At 50.1% G+C, this 20,352-nt stretch overlaps 1 protein-coding gene across 3 annotated transcripts in view; it reads right to left on the bottom strand.

The window, feature by feature from the left end:
* Positions 1-20,352, bottom strand: part of PLEKHG4B (pleckstrin homology and RhoGEF domain containing G4B) — an 87,505-nt gene that overhangs the window by 10,428 nt on the left and 56,725 nt on the right. Inside the window, exons 7-14 of one of the 3 annotated variants that reach the window (XM_053906826.1) lie at positions 17,142-17,235; positions 11,975-12,061; positions 9,894-10,010; positions 9,531-9,629; positions 8,739-8,881; positions 7,903-8,041; positions 3,675-4,420; positions 942-1,194 (exon numbers count right to left, since the gene is read on the bottom strand). In XM_053906826.1, coding sequence (XP_053762801.1) covers positions 942-1,194; positions 3,675-4,420; positions 7,903-8,041; positions 8,739-8,881; positions 9,531-9,629; positions 9,894-10,010; positions 11,975-12,061; positions 17,142-17,235 — 1,678 coding nt within the window. The remainder of the gene's footprint in view (positions 1-941; positions 1,195-3,674; positions 4,421-7,902; positions 8,042-8,738; positions 8,882-9,530; positions 9,630-9,893; positions 10,011-11,974; positions 12,062-17,141; positions 17,236-20,352) is intronic. The other 2 variants (XM_053906827.1, XM_053906828.1) reach the window with 2 other exon arrangements.

The following is a 20,352-nucleotide window of genomic DNA, read 5'->3' as shown; positions in this document are numbered from 1 at the left end:
AGAGACAGAGGCAAACCATAAGAGGCTCTTAAATACAGAGAGGTATTTTGGAGGTAGGTAGGTGGGGGATGGGCTAGGAGGGCGCTTATTGGGATGAGCATGGGGTGTCGTATGTAAGCGACGGGTAAGCAGGGTTTATTCCTGAAGCCAAGACTACAAGGTATGCTAACTGACTTGAGCTTAAATTTTAAAACAAGATGCCACATGGGATTTCTTTCATCCTTGGACATTTCTGTTGTGGTAATTTACATAATAACGCTGAGGTCAGTGTCTCATCTGCCCACAACACAGATGCCACTAGGTCCCCAGTACCTAGAACACTACTTGGTAATTTGGCGAAAGCATTTTCTTTTCAGAGTGAATTAAGAATTTTATTAAAGACGCAGATAGGGAGACATCCCATATTCATTGTTGAGAAGACACTTATCAAGGAGAGAGCAGCCTTTCTCGAGTTAACGTGCACACTCCATGAACCTCTGTCAAAAGTCCGACTGGACTGGCTCGGAGCTCCCTGGGCTGGCCCGGGCTCCACCTGCAGGGGGACCAGGGGGGCTCCTAAGTACAGGAAGCAAGCTGATTGGGGGAGGTGCTGTTGGCCAATTACCTTAAGTGAGAAGTGGGGCTTTCGACAGAATTAGGGGTGATGATGCAGGTGAAGCCCCCAGTGTCATACGGTTTGGGGGAGCCAAGGGTGCCTTCAGGGGACACGGAGCAAAATATCCAGTACGATCAGACCCACAAGCGTCTTGTCTATTTTGGTCATCTGTTTATTGGCAGGTCTTACATACTATTAGTGACACATTGCCTATGTCTGGTCTGCAGACAGATCCAAAGGATCCGAAACGTGGGCGTCACGAGACCCAGCCTCTCCAAGGGCGACCTGGGCTGATGGCACCTCGGTCTACCACACTGGTGTCAGCGCCCAGGAGGGAGGGACTCACGTGTCTCAGGAACCCGCGGCCCGCTGCCAAGGGGCAGGGCTGGCAGCGCTCCAGCTCTGCGAGGAAATGCTGGCGGTGGAAGTCATAGAGCTTCTCCAGGTTCCCGAAGATCATGCTGCGCTTCCCTCGAAGGTCCTGAGGCAGGTCTGTCCTTTCCATTTCTGGAAAATAGTTGTCGATGACATATCCTAAGGACCTGACATACTCCCTCTCTGTGGAAACCATCTCGGCCATTATGTGCTGCAGTCGGCTGCTGGAAGACAGAGAAGCAGGTGGCCACTCAGCTGTGCACGGGTCACAGCTTTACGCCAGGCCTCGAGAGACCCTTCGTCCGCGCTGTTGCTGCTTCACACAGAAACAGAATGCTCTGCAAACCCAGAGGAATAAACATGACTATTCGTGGGCAGGAGAACCTTTGTGATTAAGTTTTCTGTTCAGCAACGAATGCTGTCAAGTGTGCTCTGTTCCCTGGAGCTGCTCCTTTGACGTGATGAATGAGATGAGAAAAACGGGGCAGGGGCGTGATTAAAAACAAACTGGTTGCACGAAACATTTCTGTATTATTGATCACGGCCTTTTGGGACAAAAGATCCTTTCGGAAAGTGAAAAGGAGAGATTCCCAGGCCCCCTAACTCCAACCCAGAGTTGTGAGGTTTCTCATTCACAGATGGCTTGATTCTGGCACCCTCTGCATGGAGAGCTCTGGGAGTAGGGAGATCTGAACACTGCATAGAAGGCTGTGGTGAGGATTTATGAGAAGAGGGTTTCTGATGCACACGGACTGCTAACCTACCAGAAGGGATTTCTGAAAACTCAGCTTTATGCTGTAGAGACGTCTGACCCAGAGGCCGAAGAGAAGCTGCTGGAGTAGAAGATGTGGAGCAGGTGGGCCCAGGACGGAGCAAAGGAGGGCAGCAGTGGGGAGGCTGACTCTTCCCTGCCATGCAGAGGGTTCCCTGGGCTCCTGCTGGTGTGGTCCAAGCAGGGGCCATGTCTCTGCTGCACACAGCACTTCTGGAGGCACCGAGAAGAGCTGGTGAACTGGGAGCCCCACCCTGCTAGTAATGAGGCACAAAAGTCTTACCCCTGTTTGACAGCATTCTGCCAGCAACCTCCCTACATTACTCAATCTCGATAATACTAATGGGGGCTGGTAGATCTTTTTTTGCCATTACTTGTATTTACTTGTTGTTTTTTTTAAATGGAAAACAATGAAAAGCAACCAATGATAGGAAAGACGCCTGTGGTCAGAAATGCTGCCGAATGCACCCCATTTGCAGCTGGCGTGCCTGTTCCTTATCACACTCACATAACAGATTTACAGATACCTATTGTTTCTCAGGGGGCGGCACGTGCTGGCTGCTTGGGAGCACGCAGACCTCGTGGTACTGCTGGGACATGTGGCCTGGAGGTGCCCCCAGTCAACCCAAGGCCCCAGTACCCACAGCACACCACCTGTCAACATTTGCCCAGTATAAGCACCCTTAAATACTCAGAAACAAAACTAGCATGGTCTGGGGGTTTGGAACAAGTTAATTGGAAATTGACTCTCTAGGAAATAATGGCTAGAGAGATGTGGGGAAATGGACCAAGTGACAGGAACTGTATCTGGACAACTGGCAGAAGGGCCAGGGTTTTCATGGGAGATAGGGTTACATGTTCTCTCCTGCCTGAGGAGGAAGCGCTCCGTCTCTGGTGTGCCGTGGAATCTGCTACCGAACCTTGGGTTGGTGGGTCCGTGGATCATGTAAGGTGGAAGAGGGTACCCGTCCCCAGGGGCAAGGCAGGATGGCTACCCAAACCTGTTCCCTCCAGACCGAGGACGTCCACTGCAGGTGACCAGGGGGGCTCTCAGCGAGTGGAGGGCATTCTGTGCCTCCGAGAGCTTTCAGATGAGCTCCGGGGAGGTGGAGAGTGGTTCTTCCTGGAGCCTTCCCAGGGATCCCAACCCCCAGGGAGACCCACCTCATGTGCTCCCCAATGGAACCTTCCTGTTCCGCCTAAGGTTCCTCCCTGAACTACGTGCACTGTAACCGCCTGGAGTCTGAAACATAGACGTGCGTTTTAGGAGGGTGTTCGGTGATCGTCTCGGGTCAGAGGTGTTCTCTGCGTGAGGAGGAAACACGTCCGCCAACCAAATGGGCAAGGAAGACCACGACAGCCCACCTGTGGCCCACCCTGCTCACTATAAAAATGGACTAAGAACCCGAGGGGCAGGCTGTGGTGCCCGGTGAGACTCACTGCCTGTCCTTAGCATGGGGCACAGTTCTTGCCCACTTTTTAATCCTACCGTGAATAACAAGTATGTTTTTACAAATATCTTCTTAAACATTTAACAAGTTAATACAGACATCTCCATTTGGGCAATGGATAAAAGCACACACCTACTTCTCACCTCAACGCTGAAAGGCTTTTCTTTTTTTCCAAAGTAATTCTTAAGGTAATTTGTTCACATTGTTGGTGTGATTTGCTTATTGTGATTTTCTATAATTGGCCTCAAATGATGAGAGCGGGTGGGCTACGAAATAGGAAGCAGTTTTCGATGACCGTCCTGAACACAGGAGGTAAAAAACATCTTGCCTAAAATCGAACACAAGTGTGCTGCCTGGACAGGACAAGATGCCTGGAGAGATGTTTGTGGATTTACTATTTTGCGAAAGTGCATTTAGCGGCTTCAGCTCTCTGGCACCCCACTGACCGCGAGGCCCAAAGGCTGGAGGACGTTCACCTCACCTTCCTGCTTGCCTCCTCCTGTCCTCCTCGGATGGGTGGATCCTGGAGGGAGAGGACAGACTCCGGGTCCGAGTACCCAGGGGGCTCTCGGCATGTGGCCTCGGTGGGGGCTGCTTCTCTGAGGCCACAGTGCTGGTCACCTCCAGGCCCCTGATGAAAACCCCAGTGTGGCCTGGCCAGGGGGAGTCCCGGGGGCCACCGTCAAGCTGTGGAACCTCAAAGCTTTGTGTTTTCCTCATAATTTTCTTCAGGGGATATTTCTTGGTGTGGGTTGTGGGTGTGTGGATGGGCTCGGAGGAGCAGGCAGGGCTCTTGTCTGGGGCCGGGTGCTCACCCTCCTGCCTGCAGAGAGCGGCTTGTTCAGGGAGGCCGGGCAGCAGCTGGGCACGCTCCCCAGTGTGGCCCTCCGGATCAGTGTGGGGGATCCAAGAAGGCTCACAGTGCCTCCTCTCAGCCCCCCGGGGAAGCTCGTACTGCAGGGGGCTCGGGCTCAGAGGTGGGGCCCCAGGGTCGGGGGGAGCCCCAGAAAGGGCCCCTTGGAAGCAGAGTCGAGTCTGCTGGCTCTGCAGCCACAAGCTGTGCCATTGCGGCAGTGCCCGCCAGCTGCCCAGGCCTGCCTCCACCGTGCTCGCCCCGGGGAAACTCCACGCAGTCAGCTCTGTGGCCTCCTGGTGACAGCTCTTCGGATACTCAGTGACCGGCTCGGGACCCAGGTGTTCCAGACACTGCGGCATCCACCCATCCACCTACACAGCAAAGAGGGTGCTGGTCAGGGCAGTGGAGCACTGTCGGCCCCACCCGAACTCATGTAGCCGATGAACAGCTCAAGTGAACCCAGGTCATGCTCCTTCTGCTCTCCAGGTTCTCCATATCAAGATAGCACCAGGGAGAGCCAGATGGTCAGAACAAGGGGAAGACCCCTCTGCCCACAGAGGCAGCTGCTGGCCAGACTCAGCCCAAGAGTAGGCAAGATGATTTTGTGCATGAGCTCAAAGGGGTCTGAGTCCTCCACAGTCCCCAAGAGCAGCAGGTGGGGTTGTCCCAGGGCCCCGGGATGCCAGGGCTGGACAGACCATGAAATCAGCGATTCCACACTTCTGACGGGTGTGAGAGGCCGTGGCAGTGGGAGGGACAGAGTTCCTACCCCTGCCCTGGCCTTCCCTGACCACTTGGATCCCACTCAAGGAGCTGTGCTCCTGAGGGCTCTGGCCCCGGCAGCCCTAACAGCCAGACAATTCTGGGGTGCTGGTGAATTTCCAGCCATGGGCTGTGTTGCAGCGACTGTTTGGGGGTCTCTGGCAATAAGTGGACTTTTATAGCTGAGCCGGTAAGCGGAGAAGAGTTCACATGTTCGTTCTGCCTCTCTGCCTGGTACAATAAATAAACTCCTCACATGGTGGTTGAGAGCCTGGGGTGCAGTGCTGGGGCATGCTGGCCAGCTGTCTCAGAGCTTGACCCACTCAGGCCTGCAGGGGACGGTGCTCACTTAATGTCCACAGCACATGCAGATTTACTGGAGGTGATTCCGCTGGGTCTCTCACAGCCTCCCAGAAGTCAGAGAGGTGGGCCCCCCGGCCAGCTCCCCCTCCCTCTGCTCAGCCCAGCTGGACACGGTGCGCAGCCACCTTCTCAAGTCCAGGGTGGCTTTCCCTGTGCCTTGGGAGCTGTTCTCTACCAGCTGCAATATTTCTGACAATACTGCAGTCGTCCAAGGAGCAAACTACCAGCATGAGCCTGGTGCTTACTCTGCTCTTGCGTGTGTGTCCTCTGTTGTGTGCATGCCATCAGCCTGTTGTGGAAGGTCTAGTACCCCCACCGCTGCTGCGTGTTCTCAAGACAGAGCAGCTCCACGAGGCCAGGAATTTCTCTCCTTTTTCAAACCACAATTTGATCTATGTAGGAAAAACAAGGCTTTATTTTTAACCATGTGAAGGAGTCCAGCTCTGTGATCGTGGGGACACAGGAAGCAGCAGATGCCACTCAGGCACTGGCTCACCTGGTTCCGACAGCCCGCACACCCCATCCTGATGCACACAAGCGGTGCACCTTGAATAAATCAGAAGCAGCTGCATAGCAACGGAGGCCACGCCACAAGATCCGTGGCCCCTGCTTTTACACACACGCTCCCTTCAGTCTGTGGATGGGAATCGACATGCTCTGGTTGAAGAGAGTTGACCACAAGTCTCCATGGCTCAGATTTGTAACTTTTTCATGGTTTATAAATGGAGATTAAGATCCACTGAAAAATAGATCCAGGGGTGCCTGGGTGGCTCAGTCAGTTAAGCGCCATCTCAGGCGCAGGTCATGATCTCATGGTCTGTGCTGACAGCTCAGAGCCTGGAGCCTGCTTCCGATTCTGTTTCCCTCCCTCTCTCTCTGCCCCTCCCCTGCTCATACTCTGTCTCTCTTTCTCTCTCAAAAATAAACATTAAAAAAAGAAAAAGGAAATCTTCTTTAAAAAAAAAAAGAAAGAAAAAAGGATCCAGAACTTTCCATTTTTAAACTTGTTACTATGCAAAAAAAAGAAATCTTCTTTAAAAAGAAAGAAAGAAAGAAAGGATCCAGAACTTTCCGTTTTTAAACTTGTTACTATGCAAAAAAAAAAAAATCTTCTTTAAAAAAAAAGAAAAAAGGATCCAGAACGTTCTGGTTTTAAACTTGTTACTATGCAAAAAACAGAAATCTTTTTTAAAAGAGAAAGAAAGATAAAAGGATCCAGAACTTTCCATTTTTAAACTTGTTACTATGAAAAAAAAAAAAAAAAAAAGAAAGAAAAAGAAATCTTCTTTAAAAAAAAGAAAGAAAGAAAAATGAATCCAGAACTTTCGGTTTTGAAACTTGTTACTATGCTAACCATACCCTAGAATCCTCTTCAGGCTGGTGGCAGTAGGACCCTGAGGGGCTGCCTGTGGGAGCCGGAGGGGCTGATGGTGGCCCTGCCTGCACCACACAGCATCCCGTGGCAAGATCACTCATGAACAGTGAACACGTTGGGGGTTAAGACTTTATTTTCATGCATGTTCTCGTTAGATAGCAATGCCAAGGACACCTGGTTGTTAGGGGCCCAAGAAGAGGTTTTCACCAACGTGGTGACGGGCTGGATCCAAGGCCACATAACCGTACTTAGTGACACTGATGCACATGCAGAGAAGAGAGATCAGCACACACTCTTTGTGGACAGAGTCATATAGAAAAATGTCCAATCTGGGTTTTTACAAACACAAGCGGCATGAGAGCCCCTGGGCAGAAGAGTGGGAAATGATCAATGGAGCAGAGGCCCCTCAGGGACGGGATCCCACCTCCAACCTCATGAAAAATATTCTGGTTGGATGGAAGATGTAATTGGGAAAATTCAAACCATGAAAGTCTTATGATGGACTATATTAGTCATTCTGTGACCTTAAGGTAGCAAAAGCTATTTCAATCACAAGCAAAGTTGAGGGACAATGACAAGCTGGGGAACACATTTGCCACATAATCGGAGGCTCAGTGTGAGTAATATGCCTAGTAGTAAAACTTCTGACCTGCAGGAATTGGCCAGTGCAGGGAAAAGCCATTTTTTAGAGAATAAGTAAAAATAACAATAAACAGATGAAGAAAGAGTTCACCTCTAGCATAAGAAACCCAAATGCAAACAAGGAGGAGGTACTTCTTTTCACTTCAGTGAGGAAGGGGTGCTCCAGGCTGCTGCTGAGAATCTAAATTGGGCAGGCTGTTTGCAGGACCATTTGGCAAATGTGTACAAACCTCAGACACTGTGGGCCCTGACCCAGCCGTCTCAAGCCTAGGAACCTGTCCACAGCAAACGATCACGAAGTGCGAAAATGCAGTCACTGACGTATATGAGGAGAGCCGGAGCCACGGGAGGCCTCCACATGCCACTGTGCTTGCTGGGGGTTGAGCCTGGGGATGCCCTGCCAGTGGCCATCCCCCCAACCCTAACTGCCCCAAAGGGACACATGGGCCTCCAGCCATTCTTGGCCTTGCCTTACACTGACTGCTGGCTGTGCGTGGGCTCCTGTGTCACATTCACTTACATGGAAAGAGTGGCTGACAAAAGCACAAGGATTTAAGCAAGAATGTGTGCAGGCTTCTGAAAAGCTTTTACATGCATATGTACACGGAGAAAAGTCCGGATTATAACACACTGCACGTTAACATCGGTTATTTCAGGTGCAGGGTTTCAAAACGTTTTTCTCTTTTGGTTCCTCTGACTGAAAGCACTTACCTGCCCTTGTCCCTCCTGGAGCACCCTCGCTTCCCGTAGCCTCTCCAGCTCCTGCAGACACCTGTTGGAGGCAAGGACCACCTTGTGGACCTCTTCGTCTACTTGATCGTACAGCCTGGAGGCAACCTCGATGGCATCCCTGGAAGAGTGTCAGAGAGCAACCCGTGACCACTAGTTGTTCACAGGCAATCGCCCAGCGAACGTGCTGCTGGTGACAACCTACAGCTGTGCTGACAGCTCAGAGCCTGGAGCCTGCTTCAGAATCTGTGTCCTCCTCACTCCCTGCCCCTCCTCCACTTGTGTTCTGTCTCTGTCTCTCAAAAATAAATAAACATTAAAAAAAAAGAAATCTTTAAAAAAAAAGAAAAACGGATCCAGCATTTTCAGTTTTGAAACTTGTTACGATGCTAAACATACCCCAAGTTAAAGAGTCACAACCGCCCTCTTTGCATCCCTCGCATCTGACACAAACAATGCCCCAAGGAGGTCCACAGCCACAGCAGGAACAGGAACGAGCCCAGGAGCCACGAGTGCAGGTGCCTCCGAGGTGGTAGGGGTAGGGAAAAGCGAACGAGTGGCACCCCAGGACGGAGTCAGAGAAGCATTCGGTCAGGACTTCTGACTGCTGAATCCCTGAATCCCATTATGATGAGTTTTGCCCTCCACTTGAGCATTCCAAGGAACCTGCTACTTTTTCCTTAGAGGATACAAGTGTAGACAGGCTCCCGTCCAAAGAGTGCCTGCCAGAAGGAAGGAAGTTTGAACAGCTGGGAGACGCTGCGTGTGGCAGAGACAGGCGTCACCCCTGGGACGCGCTGCCCCAGCAAGACACTCACCGGCAGTCTTGGCCGGCACCGTGCTGCTCCCTCCTCAGCCGCGCCAGCACAGTGCCACCCTCCAAGCGGAGGGCGACCAGCAGCGCGTCTTCCAGCACACATTTCATTGTCTCCTTGTGCTGGCTGATTAGGTCTGTGACCTCCTGCACGGGGTGGGAGAAGCATACATAGAACCGCCTCCTCCATGAGGAGCGTTGGAGTGTGCCCCGCACTCCCGTGTTTACCAGTCAAGCTGAAAGCAGGGTGGGCTGGCCGTGCCCACACTTGACATGGGCCCCAGCAGGAAGGCAACGGAGCCCCAGATGCTCTCACCCAAGGATGGGTGAAACTTGGGGCAAGAGAAAGGAGGGAAGCTTGAAATTTGGCAGCAGGAGAGCCTGGCATTTGGACAGCGATGCACAGACCTCACCCACACACCCTGGAAAGCCCAAGGCATCTCAGCCCCAGGTCTCTGGGCCGTTGAGGTCCTTCTGGACAGTCCACTTCTGTGTCCCAGTAGCAATCACTCAGGTCTCGGTGGCACACCAACAAATATAGTGGTGCTGTTTCTCTTCTGGGCATGGTGGGATTTTTTTGGTCACAATGGGGAGGAAGTGGGTTTTTTGGAAGTCTTTTGCTAAGTGAAAGGGATTTACAAATCAAAAAGGGTTTGAAAATCTCTGCTAAGAATGGTGGATTTGGCTAAGCCTCTATGTTCCCACCTGCCTACCTGTGAAATAAAATAAAATAATAAAATAAAATAAAATAAAATAAAATAAAATAAAATAAAAAACAAAATACATGAGAACCTACCTGTGCTGTGCTTAGAGTCCTGTGGGTGTTTAGGGATCGGACTGAATTTTGCAGGAAAACAATGGCATCCTCACAGTTTGTGGTAAAGGGCTCCAGCTTCTACCGTGGCGGTAGAGGTAAGAGACAATAATACAGTTAGTGCCCACAGATGCACTGGGGTGCAGCACCCTCCCCACCCAGGGTTGGACTTCAGTGGCACTCCCAAGCCTGCCACAGTGTGGCTGTCCAACAGCCTGTGAATGGCAGCTGTGACAGGCGTGACACTCAGGGTGGGGACACCTGCTTCAGGTGTGAGTAAAAATATCTGCATGAGGAGAAGTCCTAGGACACTGGCAGGTACGGTGGCTGTAAGTTGCACCTTACCCTACGGAAGCAGATCCAGTCACTGTGGCTGTAGGGGAAAGAGCCATCGAGGTCTGCGGTCAGCTGGGAGCTGTCAACAAGTTTGTGCAAGGCCTTCAGGGAGCCCACCACCTCACACTGCCAAGGAGAAGTGTTTATTGGTTATGGCCACAGAGGCATCCATCGGAAAGACCACTGCGATGGCTCACTCCTGGGAGAACTACCACCAAGAGGGCTGAGAGGCAGGTTTAGGATCCAGTGCTGGTGGCATTAATGGGCTGCATGTGGTTGGGCATAGGAATGAAGGTGTGGAGAATGAAAGGAAAAGGCAGCAGAGAGAGTGATAGAAAGCTTCCAACTAAGACCAAAAAATGGAAAAATCGAAAAGAAAGAGAGGGCAAGATAACAGGGGAGATGGGAATGGGCAAGAGGAGGAAGAGATAGTGAGGAATCAGAGATGCGTCACTCTGAGAGGGCAGAGTTGGCCCTTCCCAGATGACTCTAGACAAAGTATAAGAACCACTGGAAAGCTCTGGAGGGTGAACAAAGCCAGACTTAGTGAGCAAGGCAACTGAAACGTGGATGAAGGGATCAGTGTGGGGTGAGCTCCCTGTTTGCATGGCTGTGGCCTGAAGGTGGGATGCCAACACATTGAGACTGGATTGACTAAGGCTCTGATAGAAAACAGGCATCTTTCTGGCCTGAAGATCCAGAAAATAGAGCTAGGGAGGAGTGTGGACATTGAGTCCCACAAGGTGGAAAGCCAGGGAAAGGGAGCTCCAGTCATATGTAAACCCTACCCAGGACTCTGGCTGACCCTGAACCAAGTATGCATGGGAAAGACTCTGGGCAGCTGAAGGCAAAAAGAAATGAGCTGCACCTACACAGGGGGCAGTTTTCAGTTCAAGTGCAACCAAGTTAACAGCATACTAAAGGTTTGTAATAGAATCCAGAGTCAGTATATTGAACAATACTCAATAGAACATTCACATGTCCAGAATACAACACAAAATTACTGGACGTATGAAGAAGCAGAAAAAATGTGACTTGTTCTCAAGGGCAATTACAATCAATAGAGGTCAACTCAGAAAAGACCTGGATGTTAGAATTATTAAAGAAGGACTTTAAAGCAGCAATTATGACTATGCTCAATGGTATAAAGGAAAAATGCTTGCAATTAATGAGACGATAGGAAATCTTAGCAGAGACAGAGCAAATGTATTTTAAAACCTACCAGAAATTTTATAGCTGAAAAATACAATATCTGAACTAAAAATTCATTGGATGGGCTTAACAGCTGAATGGAGGTGAATAGAGTATGGAGTTAGTGACCTTGAAGACAGATCAACAGAAACAATCTGATCTGAAGAAGAGAGAGAAAAAAATTGGGGGAAAAAAAAGATTCTCAAAAACCTATGGGGCAATATCAGTATGTGTAATTGAAATCCTAGAGCAAGAGGAGAGAATGAGGCAGAAAAAACATTTCAAGAAATAATGAATGAAAACTTCCTAAATTTGGTGATAGACATAAATTTAAAACTTCAAGTTTACCCAACCTAACAGGGTAAATATGAAGAAAACCATGCCTAATCACACTATAGTCAATTTGCTGAAAAGAAAGAGAAAATCTTGGAAGGAACCAAAGGAAAATGACACATACTCTATAGATGAACAATTATTTGAATTCCAACAAACTTTTCATCAGAAACTATGGATGCCGGAAGACAACAGAACGACAGCTGTAAAGTGCTGGAAAAACAAACAAAAAACTACTGTCAGGCCAGAATCCCATACCTAGCAAAAAACCCTTCAAGGCATAATAAAGAGTTTTTAGATAAAAGAGAAAGAAGCAAGAAGAAAGAGGAGGGAAAACAAATGAGGTGGATAAGAAAAATTAGATTTTCACAAGTTTTCTGATATTTTGCTCTGTACGGCTCCTGCAAATAATTAGGGAATCACAGATGGGTTTTCAGGCTCTTATATGGATGCAGTCACAACTTACATGAAGCTTCCCATTTGTTTTATCTCATGTAGGTACTGTAATATTTACTTGTATGCATCACTCAGAGTCATATCTAATGCTGAGGGTCTGAAACTATTACCTGAATTATTCCATCCTTGTCAGGCCTAAATGCTGATTCTTTATTCATCAAGAACACAATACTATGAATTATGGGAGGAGCTGTGTTCTGAAATAAGAAAGAAATACTGATTAGCTTTGTAATTTTTTACTTCATTGAGTTTATAGAGTTGTCTAGGTTAGGTGGGTACTATCTCTTCCTTGGTACTTAGAATGCATAATATGTAATTGTGCCTTAAATGTAAGTTACTTGCTCTTATGAATTTTTAATGTAATCAAGTTTATTGGTTATAATTTACATATAATAAAATTCACCCTTTTAATGTAGAGTTCTCTGAATTTCGATATAACTTATAGTCACGTAATTACCACCACGGTCAAGATACACAACAGTTTAGCATCCCCCAAATTACCTTATCTCCTTTGTTGAGCCCACCAACCTCTGGCAGCTACTGATCTGTTTTCTATCTCAGTAAGTTTGTCTTTTTAGGATATCAAATACGTAGATTCAGATAGTATTGACTTCTTTCACTTACCACAATGCATCTGAGATGCATCCATGCTGTAGATGTCAGTAGTTCATTTCTTTCTACCGCGTAGTAGTATTCCATAGCATGCATTCACCCATTCACCAGCTGGAGGACATGTGGGTTATTTCCAGTTTGTGGCAATCATAAATAAAGCTACTATAAACTCCATGTGAACGTGAGTTTTCATTCCTCTTGGTAAATATCTAGCAGTAGGATTGTTGGGTCATATGATAAATGCATGTCTAACTTCTGAAGAAACCAGAGTGCCTGTGCCATTTTGCATTTCCATGAGCAACGCCAAGCCCTTGCTATTGCCAAGTTTTTGTGTGTGTGTGTGTGTGTGTGTGTGTGTGTGTGTGTGTGTGTGTGTTACCTCATTCTGGTTTTAAGTTGCATTTCTCCAATGACTGCTGATGTTAAACACATTTGTATGTGCTTATTTCCCATTCATATGTCTTCTTTGGTGAAGTGTGTTCAAATCTTTGCCTTTATTTCATTGGGTTGTTTGTCTTATTACTGGGTTTGGAGATTTTGTATATTCCAGATATACACAGATCAGAACTTTATCAGATCTGTTTTGCATTTTCTCCTGGCTTGCGGCTTGCATTTTCATTTTAGTAATGGTGACTTTTGAGGAAGAGTTTTCCATTTTGATGAAGTCCAACTTATCCTGTTTTTCTTTTAGGATCATGGTGTTGTCGTAGCTAAGAAATCTTTACCTGACCAAGGACACGAAGATTTTCTCCTGTTTCCTTCTGATGCTTTTGTAGTCTTAGATTGTACATGAAGATCTATGAGCCACGTGTAATTTTTTATATTGTATGAGGTATGTGTTGAGGATTTTTGTCTCTTTTGCATAGAGATGTCCAATTGTTCCAACCTTACTTGGTTTTTTTTTTTTTTTTTTGATGTGTTTATGACTTTAAACAAACCTTTTCCGTTTCTGTTTGCTAGATTGTATTGAGGCCAGATTGTTCAGCAATGAAATTCTTTTATGTACATAGTGCTCCTTCACTCATATTCCCCAAAGCTTTACTTTTTAATAGTTTCTCATAGTGATAAACAGAGTTTACACTTTTTGTAATCTCCAATTTTGATCCGCTATTTTGACTGGATAGGCCTCAGAACTTACTGATATTTTTTATTTGTATCAGATTCATCTTATATATTTACATTTTTATGTGACTTCTTGTGGATGACATTCCATAAATATTTGTTGAGTGAATAAGCCATAGAAAAACCCATAGAAAAATATTCTTGCTTTTTTATTTCATGGTCATATTCTATTTCTCTCACGCAGTTTAGCTACAATTTTCAGTTATAAGGAATTAAAACTACAAACAGTTTTGCAAAGTGTTTTATATTTCTCATATATAACTCCTTGAGTGAATTTTTACTATTAGGATTTGTTGCTATTGCCAAGAAGTGAGAACACAATTAGTGCCTTAGGACAATTGTCGGTATCAGTTTGCAGAAGTTGTGCTGTGGATGGGGTAGGAATCGGCAATTGTTAGCATTTTCTTCTACCAAGAGAAGAAGAAATCATTAGTTACTTTTTGAAATGGAAAGCTTCTCATGGTATTTGAACTTTAATAATTAAAAAAAAGCTGAAGTATAGTTTCTTGAGGTAGTTTCTGTGAGAAAATTTAACTACTTCTGTATATAACTCAGAAATGAAATTGAGAATGGAAGCATAACCCTCAAACTCGAGCTTATGTTCATGCCTCTCACTCGGAGTACAAACCCTGCTGTTGTTGAGCCAAAGCCAGGGGGCTGGGAGGCCGACACCTGCCACAACGGGAAGCCTCCAGGCCTCAGGGCAGTCCAAATGCCAGCATCCAGACAACGGAAGAGAAGTTGATTTCCTGAAGTTCCTTACAAGATTTGCTTCTGATAAAAAGTTACAGACGCAGCAGAAGTTTCTCCAGGTTCTGCTTTGGGAGAACTGTGGGTGGAGGGGGCCATCTTGCTTGGGGCTCATTGTCCCGCTGTGGGACCCAAGTGGCACAGGACTTAAGGGAAGTCTGAACAAACAGAAACGTCGGGAAGGGGTGTGTTTACAAAGATAAAAGGTAAGCGGTTCTGGTCGACAGCTGAAGAGCTCTAGGCCTACAGGTGGGCCCTGCCTGGGTCTCACGCACAGCAGAACAAGCGGACGCTAAGCCTGTGCATCGGCAGGGAGGGCTCAGCCATCTCTGTTCGAGACCAGACACTTAAGTTGCAAGTTTTTATCGGGTGCCGAAGCAGCAGAACCGCCACAGTCCTGACTTCAGGAAATGCCCGCAGACGTTGCAGACTTGCGTCAGCATCTTCCTGGTCACGCAGCCCCGCTGTGCTCCAGGTCCCACACGCATCATGCATGTGACACAGCACGGCAAGGCGGCTGCGTGTGCAGCGTTCTTCCTAGGACTCAAGTAACCTCTCACAAGGCCAGTGCCATGCTGGGCGCACCGCAGGGACATCCTGCGGGAGCGGAGATGCTGATACTGATCCCTCCGTACCAGCCCCACCCTGGGCACAGGGCCTCACCGTGCACCTGCCCGGGTGTGTGCCCACGATCCTGCCCTGGAATCCGTACCTCGGCTCTCAATACCGGTCCGGGAATGACAAGGCGCTATCAGAGTTCCCTGAGTCCCTTGCTGTGAAAGGTGCCCCAGCACAGCCCCCGCCGGCCTCACAGGGCTCTGGCCACAGGGTTCAGACTCGCCCCGCATGTGCCCCCCCCCCCTCCCCCCCCCCCCCCCCCCGCCGGCGAAGAGCCAGAGGCTCCATCACCACCAGCTGGCCCGGGAGGGTGCTGTCCTGGGCCTGGCGGCAAGTTGCTGCTGGATTCCAGGCTTCCCCTGAAAACAAGCTTCAAGCCCTCCTCATCAAAAGCCGCCTCCAGGCAGTAAGGACAAAAGTGACCCGGATGAGCGGGGCTGGAAAAGGTCCGAGGAGGAGGAGCCCAGGGACCCGGCATATGAGAAGCAGGACCCCTTCCCCACGGCCACCCCTGGGGCTGAGGGTGGAGGACACTCTGAGGAGACAGCGCGGGCGGCAGGCAGGCGGAGGCCCAGAGACGCTCCCTCACGCTCCGGCTGGACTCCGCTGGCCGACTGGGCAGCGCCCACACCCCCTCATCAGGACGGTGAGCTGTTCCCACCGGCACAGGAAGCAGACGCTTTCTAGGAATCCGGTCACAACTTCCGGTTGCAGCTTCAAACTCAGGTCAGCCACAGTGACATTTTAGTTTGGTTTTGAAGGCAAAACCAAAGAAAAGTTGTTTTTCTCCCCTGCTTTCACAAGTTGCAACGTATAGGGTCCTGAGGTGATTAACTGGTGTGAGGCATTCGCTCCTGAGGAGGGTGCGTCTCAGACACGCATAAAGCACACCCTACTGTCCACTCTGGTTGCCACGCCCAGGCCTCCAGATTAACACCCTCTTTCTGCAAAATCACAGGACGCCTAGGAAACCCTGTAGTCACCAACACGGCTGTTCGTCCTTTCAGCAGACCTTCCCTCAAAATGTTCAAAAAGCGGACATTCCCCTAACTTCCCAGAAGACTTCCAGCAACTTCTCAGTCTTTGTTGGTACACAAAATTGCACGTGGTTAAAAAAAAACAAAACAGAACCTCAAAGGGATTTCAAAGCCTTGAGCAGAACATGAGCATCAAGTTGGATTATATCCCGGATTCTGATTTTTGAGCCGAACAGTTGGTTGAAAGCAGGGGAAATGAGCTACAGGGATTATGTGCTTCCAAAGTGCCTCGTGGAAACTGAATTCTAGTACGTCACACCTGTCACTCCGCGTTAGAGCTGCTGACTTGGGCTTTGAAGGAAGGCACTGTGCACCCTTCTGCTGAGAGCCCGCTTCTCCCACTGAAATGCAGTGAGCTCTGTTCTGAGAGCCAGCTCTTGCCCTGACCCGCACCTCTGGGTCGGCGGTTTCTTCCTCGGGAATCTGCTACTTCACTCGTGCATGCGACAGGGGTTGCACCACCGCCAGCACCCTGAGCAGCCACGTCCTCTGCGGCTAACCTTCCCCGCTGCCGCGCTCCCACCTGGGCCTGGCCTCCCCCAGCCCCTGCCCCATGCATAGTCGGCCTGCCTGCCCGGGGCTCTCCTCTCCTTTCCCCACACACTGCTCTCTAGCTGACCCCGTGCACTTCCAGATGCGCCCCATCCTCTACCATGGAGTCCTTCCCGGGAAGAACTTCCATTCGACGTCCCCAGACTCAGGAATCTGGATAGAGCGGTGACCCGAGTCTGGCAGCGTCAGCAGAGACCCAACAGAGAGAACAGCTCTTAGCTGAGGGGGAAGGTGGGACCCCAGACCCCGGCACAGTGCTTTGCACGTGACGCTGGATAGGAGCTGCTGTGGAGGGAAGGGGTCATGCCTGCACGGGCCGGTCCTGGCTGGCCCTCTTTTAAGGTCTGCGGTGGTGACCCCAGGAGGTGGGCAGGAAACTCCTACCTGGTAACTGCCCGACCTCGAGGGAGCACACTGTTGATGGATACAGGAGTGGGCTCTTGGCTGCTTTCGGTGTCTGCACTCAGGATGCTCACCTCATCCTGAGATCCATACTCAGCTGCTCCTGGGTCATGAGGGCGCCCCTTGTGGCCCACGCAGCCTTGAGATGCTAAGCCCCCCAAGGACAGGAGTTGCCCTGACTCACCTGAAGTCCTGCCAGGGCCCGGGAGAGAGCAGGCGTGGCCGGACCCTTGCGAGCGTCCACCAGAATGACCAGCCCCAGCTCCCGCACCTCCTTCCTGGAGAGAGAAAGACCGTGTTAACCATTGCAGGTGAAATCTCTTCCAAAATGAGCTTCTTCATCTCTCAGGAAGATAACATCCTTGCCTAGATGCCCCTGGCTCTACAAGTTCAAGATTCTTGACACATGTCTATACTTTCGGAGGAATCAAGCTGCTTGCTGGGTGGAGAAAGGGCAGTGGAGCCCATTGTGGTGGGTCAGTCCTGTCCGATAGCCTCTCCAGGCAAGTGGAGCTGGCCGCATGTTTGCATCTCCTGGAGTTGCTTTCTCTCCCCACCACCCTCCCCCGGAGCTTTGATTGTTTGTTCAGGCTTTAATACGACATGGAATTCACTCTGATGGTGTGAACAAGGATCAGGCCGTTCTCAAGACCAGTCATTTGGCTCATCACACTTTCAGAGCTAAAGTGGGACAGCAGAACATCCTCTAAAGCTGAAAATACTGCCAGGTGCTTTTCACAACCCCACTTAAAAGCTCTGGGGTGCCTGGGAGGCTCAGTTGGTTGAGTGTCTGACTATTGACTTTGGTTAGGTCATTATCCCAAGGTTGTGGGATTGAGCCCCACATCGGGCTCAATGCTGAGCATGGAGCTTAAGATTCCCTCTGCCTCCCTTCTCACCCTGCTCGTACACTTTTTCTCTAAAACAAAACAAAAACAAAAAAGGGGACACCTGGGTGGCTCAGTTGGTTAAGTGTTGACTGCAACTCAGGTCATGATCTCCTGGTTTGTGGGTTTGAGCCCCACGTCGGGCTCTGTGCTGACAGCTCAGAGCCTGGGGCCTGCTTCGGATTCTTGTCTCTCTCTCTCTCTGCCCCTCTCCCACTTGTGCTCTGTCTCTCTCAAAAATAAACATTAATTTTTTTTTAAGTTTAAAAAAATGCTCTTTCCCCACTGTGATGATGGTAAGCTTTAGTTATTTTTTTTTAAGTTTATTTATTTATTTTGAGGGGGGGTGGGCAGAGAGAGAGGGAGAGAGAGAATCCCAAGCAGGCTCCATGCTGTCAGCACAGAGCCCGACACGGGGCTTGATCTCACAAGCCATGAGATCATGACCTGAGCTGAAATCAAGAGTTGGATGCTTAACTGACTGAGCCACCCAGGCGCCCCTAAACTCTAGATCTAAATAGGACAAAACAATAGGCTAGGGCGAGGCGATGTATCTATTCCCAAAGTTTCTGTTCCTTGGCAAGCTTCTCCAGCCCCACCTTCCAGGATCACTAGTATTCTACCTCAGCCGTATGTGTGGGTGCTGGTCTGAGACAGCATGCTCACTCCGGCCCGCTCACACAAAGCTGGTTGAACTGCACATCACAGCAAAGCCATGTCCTGGTCAAAAGGGCGAGTGTGCCCCACAGTCAGGGTGTGTTCAATTTCGGCGTGGCTGCTAAAGAATACTTCTGAAGGGGGTGCTTCCTGGGGAAGCGAGTGTACTGAGGCCAGAGTAGAGAGCGGTGTTCCGGCATCAAAGCCGGATTCAGGAAAGACAAGCTGGGAGAACACCCCCATCTCGGCGCCCCCCTCAGCCTGCCAGCTTAGTGCCCAGGCCTCCTCTGCTGCAGAAACCACGCTGCCTCCTGGGTGGCTGGAGCACTGGAGTCTACGTCTCCGGGAGCGGTCCCGGCAGTGCTGTCAGGAGCCGGGCGTGACGCCCGCCTCCACTTCCGGTGTCCCTCCTGGTCCCCAGCGGCCTCCCTCTTCTGACACCCCCACCCCGCTCTCTCTTCATCCCTGAAGTCTCCCGTGGTGCCTGCATCTGCGTCTCAAAGTCTGCTTCTGGCCTCAGAGGCAGGACCAGGTCTTGCCGCCGCCACACAGGCTTGCTCAGCGTGGGAACTTACCCCTGCAGGCTCCAGACCACACGTTCTCCTCCACCCATCTCACCCACTTGGCGGCTTTGCTGAAGGGGAGGCCGCTGAGGGGACAAGCCAGCCCTTCCCTGGGGGCTGCTTCCTGGGTTCGAGGACTGCTGGGTCCTCCACTGGCTGGGAGGGACCCACTGACTCGTTCCCGTGTAAACACCAGTTCGGGATTAGAAGGGGGGGAACGCCCCCAGACCACCCAGCGTGAACCCCCACACAAAACTTGCTTCTCTCTCTGCCTGCCTCCTGTGGTAGATGGAGCTGGCTGGCTTAACTGCTCTGCCCCCTGCCTCGCGCTCATGCACAGGCAGCCTGCAGCCGCCCCCAGTCTGGCTCCCCTGGGGCCCCTGGCAATGTGCGGACCTGCCCTAGACACCCTGCGTCTGCATTTCTGCGGACTGCGTTCCTGCGCCACCCTGACCTCTCCATCTGCAGCACGCTGGGTAAGTGTGGCCTTCATGCCAGGGGCACAGGCTGCCCACATGGAGTCTTCGGTCCCCACTCCTGCCTCCTGCTCAGAAAGTGACCAGCTGCTCTGGGGCTTTGTGTATGTTCTTCCTTCTGCTCAGAATGTCCTTCCCTTCTTGTCTGCAGACACTCGCCATGCTCAAGGACACAGACATGTCGGGAAGTCCCCACCCCTGGCTGAGGCTGCAGCTCCCTCCCGGCACTGTGGGCTTGTCTTATGTCGGGAGACACGACAGTTTGGGTTCGTTCACATGTGTGTCTCCTAGAGGGTAAGACCCATATCCTGTCCTCTTTTGTATTCCCAAGTAAGTGGTAGATGGATGGACGGATGGATGGATTCCTCCACTGCACAGGACGTTAGGTGGATGATAGCCAAGATCCACTCTAATTTGAAGATTGTGTGTATCTAAGAGTTTGATGGAAGTCTATCCACAAGGCACGCTCACCCTATAACTCAGCTGCAGTAACAGTTGACCACACACTGCTGGACACGCTTCCTAGTAATGAGCGCTGACACCTCGGGTACTTCATTCCGACCGCCGAAGGCTCGTGTCATGTCCCACAAGGTGGATTTCAGCTCCTCAAGGTGCAATAGGCAACCAGGATGCTAACCAAGTTACAATGCTTGTGGAGAAATAATCAGCCAAGCCATGAGGCTCCAGCCTGAATTACCCTAAGTGCTTTAGCTAATTTAGGTTTTCCTCGACATAGGCTTTCCCCCGGAGCTTCACGAGCTGGTGAACATATCTGCTCTGGGAGGGGAGTGGGGTCATCTGAATTTTCTGTG

The sequence above is a fragment of the Panthera pardus genome, unplaced genomic scaffold (assembly GCF_024362965.1).
Source record: "Panthera pardus isolate Hobbes unplaced genomic scaffold, ASM2436296v1 HiC_scaffold_2, whole genome shotgun sequence".
In the NCBI taxonomy this organism is placed as follows: Eukaryota; Metazoa; Chordata; class Mammalia; order Carnivora; family Felidae; genus Panthera; species Panthera pardus.
The sequence above is the reverse complement of the archived record's forward strand: the minus strand, read 5'-3'. Positions and strand labels throughout refer to the sequence as shown.